The 3,594-nt window shown below is 32.6% G+C and overlaps 1 protein-coding gene across 1 annotated transcript in view; it reads right to left on the bottom strand.

Annotated features, from left to right (window-relative positions):
• LOC117101884 (neprilysin-1-like) overlaps positions 1-3,594 on the bottom strand; it is a 22,612-nt gene that overhangs the window by 4,015 nt on the left and 15,003 nt on the right. Inside the window, exons 12-15 of the mRNA XM_033242000.1 lie at positions 2,996-3,099; positions 2,415-2,473; positions 313-364; positions 106-116 (exon numbers count right to left, since the gene is read on the bottom strand). Coding sequence (XP_033097891.1) covers positions 106-116; positions 313-364; positions 2,415-2,473; positions 2,996-3,099 — 226 coding nt within the window. The remainder of the gene's footprint in view (positions 1-105; positions 117-312; positions 365-2,414; positions 2,474-2,995; positions 3,100-3,594) is intronic.

Raw genomic sequence — 3,594 nt, 5'->3', positions numbered from 1 at the left:
TCCCCTAGATACGCCTCTGCTAGAGAAGGCACATCTAGTGGCGGATCAAGGAATTCAAAATACATGAGCGGCCGGGTAGGACTTACAGATGAAGGGTCGAAGTACCGCAGCCCCACCTTAGTTCATGGGGCTAAGGTAAGATATTTCATGACTACACTAGATGGCCGAAAATTTGGGGCTTATATTTGAATATAATGTTTCTCATGTTATTTATGGATGGGGCGGCTGACTCCCCTCTCTTGAATCCGCCTGTGACATCTGTAAAAAACACACATATGCAACACGCTCTACTCAAAATAAATTCAAAATTACCATGGCGACTTGTGGTTGTAAAATGGTGTTTGAAGAATACCGGCTGGAAATACTGTAATATAAAAATAAATAAATTAATTAATAGAATAAAATAAAATTGATTAACTGGAATTCCAGTAAGTACGTATTAAAATCATTTTGATTGATCAAAATAAAATTTAACATTCATAAACAAGATATATGCCAATTGAACGACAATGTGAATAAAATGATGTAATAAGTAATGTATTGGACTAATTTTAAGACTAACTACATAACATTAGCAGATATCGACTTTGACTATGTTTATATAGCATGTCTTTAAAGACATGCGTGAGGCATGGGTCTGTGGAGATTATAGGTTGAATATTACTATTATAAAACATTAGTGAATTACACATTGGGATGTATACACAGCAGTGCGGTTTGCTATAGCTTTAGACGAGTAGACATCTACGGCTCGTTAGCCTTGAGCATAGTTACAAGAAAAAACATCCTTGGATTTAGGGTTATACTTGAGAGGAGAGAATGTATTAATGATCAAGAGAATGCGTGTCATTTTGTCAGAATAGGGCCTACCATATTATATATCACATTTTATATGGTTTTATAAAATATATTTTATTAGATTTATGTATATATGTATGTTTATCTATGTACCGTGTATGTGTGTAATATGTATATGTATACCTGGCCCCGTGCCACCGGCCTTTTGCCAGCCGGCCCGTTGTCAACCTATGCATGTTTCCACCCTGCCTTTTACAACTTTTGTTTTAAAAGCAATACTTACATTGTGTTGGGTTGTTTTTTGTTTTTTTTTTGTTTTTTTTTTTACAATTTTTTTTACACAGATTTGTAATTATGAATAATTTGTATTTGAATGGTGAATAGTTCTAACTAATAGTGGAGTAGAAATTAAATTGTCCCGTTTTATTAATATATACTTCTTATTCAATTCGTATAAAGAAGGCAATATTGTAGTGTCCAGTTTTAGTATATTTTCCAATTAGAAAAAAATAATAGTTATTTGTACAGTTTAACCACAAGCCTATGTTATGTGTGAATATAACGATGGCTGTTACAAACATTATTAATTAATTCTAACTGAACTGTATGGCACCCCATGGTTTAAGGACAATTTATTACAAGCTATAGCCTATTTTTCATAAGAAATAAGGTCAAGGATAAATTTTAGGATACATTTTGGTAGATCTAGACTAAAACCGATTAACTCTTGTCGTTAGCGGAACTCTACAAACATAATACGCTAAGTGACATTGACGATCTGCCAACTAATCCTCCAGATTCTTTCCTCTATGTTTTATCATGAGAAGGATTATTTCAGGGTATATTTCGGTCTTCACGTCCAATTTGCATTTCTAACACCGAATGTTGTTGTTATGTTTTTGTTGACTAAAACAGAAACACACCAAAAGATATAATAAATTATACTGTCAAAATATACACACATACATACTTGCGTACCATACATCTAAATACATACTATTCCAAACGCTAATTAGAACAGCTGCCTCACGCATAATTTATGATCGCAACGAATTATCTTTGGCAACGGTCTGGGTGGTAACGGGCCTAGGGTGGCAAGAAATAGGGTGGCAACGGGGAACCGTGTTATTCCCCATGGTGTTGAGATTTTGTTTTTGATTGCTTTTATCGCATTCATTTTTGGTCAATTATTAAATTGTATTGTCTAGTTAATTTTTCTTATACGTTTTAATGCACCACCATTTGACGTGAGCCATTGTTATAAAGGTATATGTTTGAATAGATAAATATCATAACGCAATGACTTAGGCTACTGTAGATAGTGAAACAGTGCATGTGGAGGTTGAAAGCTGGATGGAGTGTTCGTCTGTTGTTTTCTGATCAAAGATGTTGTTTGTAGTCAAAAGGGTTAATTTTATCATCAAAATGCTCAATTGTGAGGCTTTGGTTGGGAGAAAACTGCTGTATAAGCTGTGTACCGATATGAGGCTCAGAAAATGAAGTTGCGATAGGTTATGATTTTTGCTGGATTTAATACTAGGATTCTAGAATTGGAAGGCAGAGCTCTTACTATCAACATACTTTTTTAAATCATAAACATAAAGTAAATTATTTACCAATTTCGTTATGACTTCTTGTGTAGTACGCATTGACAACAGCTGGGCCCATCAGCCACCTTTTACAAAACATTTTAAAAACAGAATAATTAAAATTAAAAAGAACAAATGTTTTAAATACATTACACTCTTTCCAGTAAGAAACTTTATTCTGTATAAAATGAATATCGCAAAAGTATAAGCAAGTGTTGTATAGAGCACGAACAGGATTTCGTCATATTATCAACGTACAAGATTGAAATTTTGAAAAAATTTTGTCTGCTTTAAAAGATACATTTAAGTTTACGAAATCTTTAAAACATAATTTTGAATCAAGCAGGGTTCATGAGAGTTGGAAGTAAAGTATTATAGTACCATTTAATAAAAGGGCTTGAATGAAAAAAAATTCTCATAATAATAAAGGTATCTCTTCTTGTACTGTGCGTAAAATATTATTTACGCCGAATATTACGGTATTATCTTTTGTAATTTTGCTCTTTTTTGTGTTTGACTGTATTATAAGTAGATAAAATGTACTATATACTGTTACATTACATTCAGAGGTAAAGACATAACGTCACATTACGTTAAAGCAGACTTACTCTGCTTCGACGACTTTTTGAAACAATTGTTCGAAATGTGCCCGAGCTGTCCAGTTCCCGTATTCAATCTCGTTTGCAAAGAAGTCGGAGTCGCCAAAATCAATCTAAGTACAGTAATGGTTTGAAAGAATCAAAAGGTTTGAGATCATATTTTTCATTCAATCACTGATAGATACACAATTAATAAAGTCAGATGAAGAAGGCATGGTAAAATTTTGTAAATGATATTACAAAAAGTAGAAACTATAATGAAAGATGACACCCATCCACTTCACCATTGTTTCAGTTTTAGTCACTCAGGTTTTAGATTATATCTTCCACGTATTCGACACAACAAATACAGGGACTCATTTGTAATTAACGCAATACGTATCTTCAACCAAAATGCCAAACAAAAATGAGTGATTTTAATTAGCTTGCAATGCGAATTTTACATTTTAAAATGTTTTAAATGAATTAATTATTAATTATTTTAAATTGTTAGAAAACTTTCCAAATTTTAGTCACTGTTCTCCTTCTGGTGTTTTGATGTTTCATGTTCTTTGCCAGTGGAAAAAGAATTTCCATTTTACCTGTGTTTTAATGGACAAATAAAGTTC

The sequence above is a fragment of the Anneissia japonica genome, unplaced genomic scaffold (genome assembly GCF_011630105.1).
Source record: "Anneissia japonica isolate Jap-2015-1 unplaced genomic scaffold, ASM1163010v1 scaffold4988_len2956909_cov206, whole genome shotgun sequence".
In the NCBI taxonomy this organism is placed as follows: Eukaryota; Metazoa; Echinodermata; class Crinoidea; order Comatulida; family Comatulidae; genus Anneissia; species Anneissia japonica.
The sequence above is the reverse complement of the archived record's forward strand: the minus strand, read 5'-3'. Positions and strand labels throughout refer to the sequence as shown.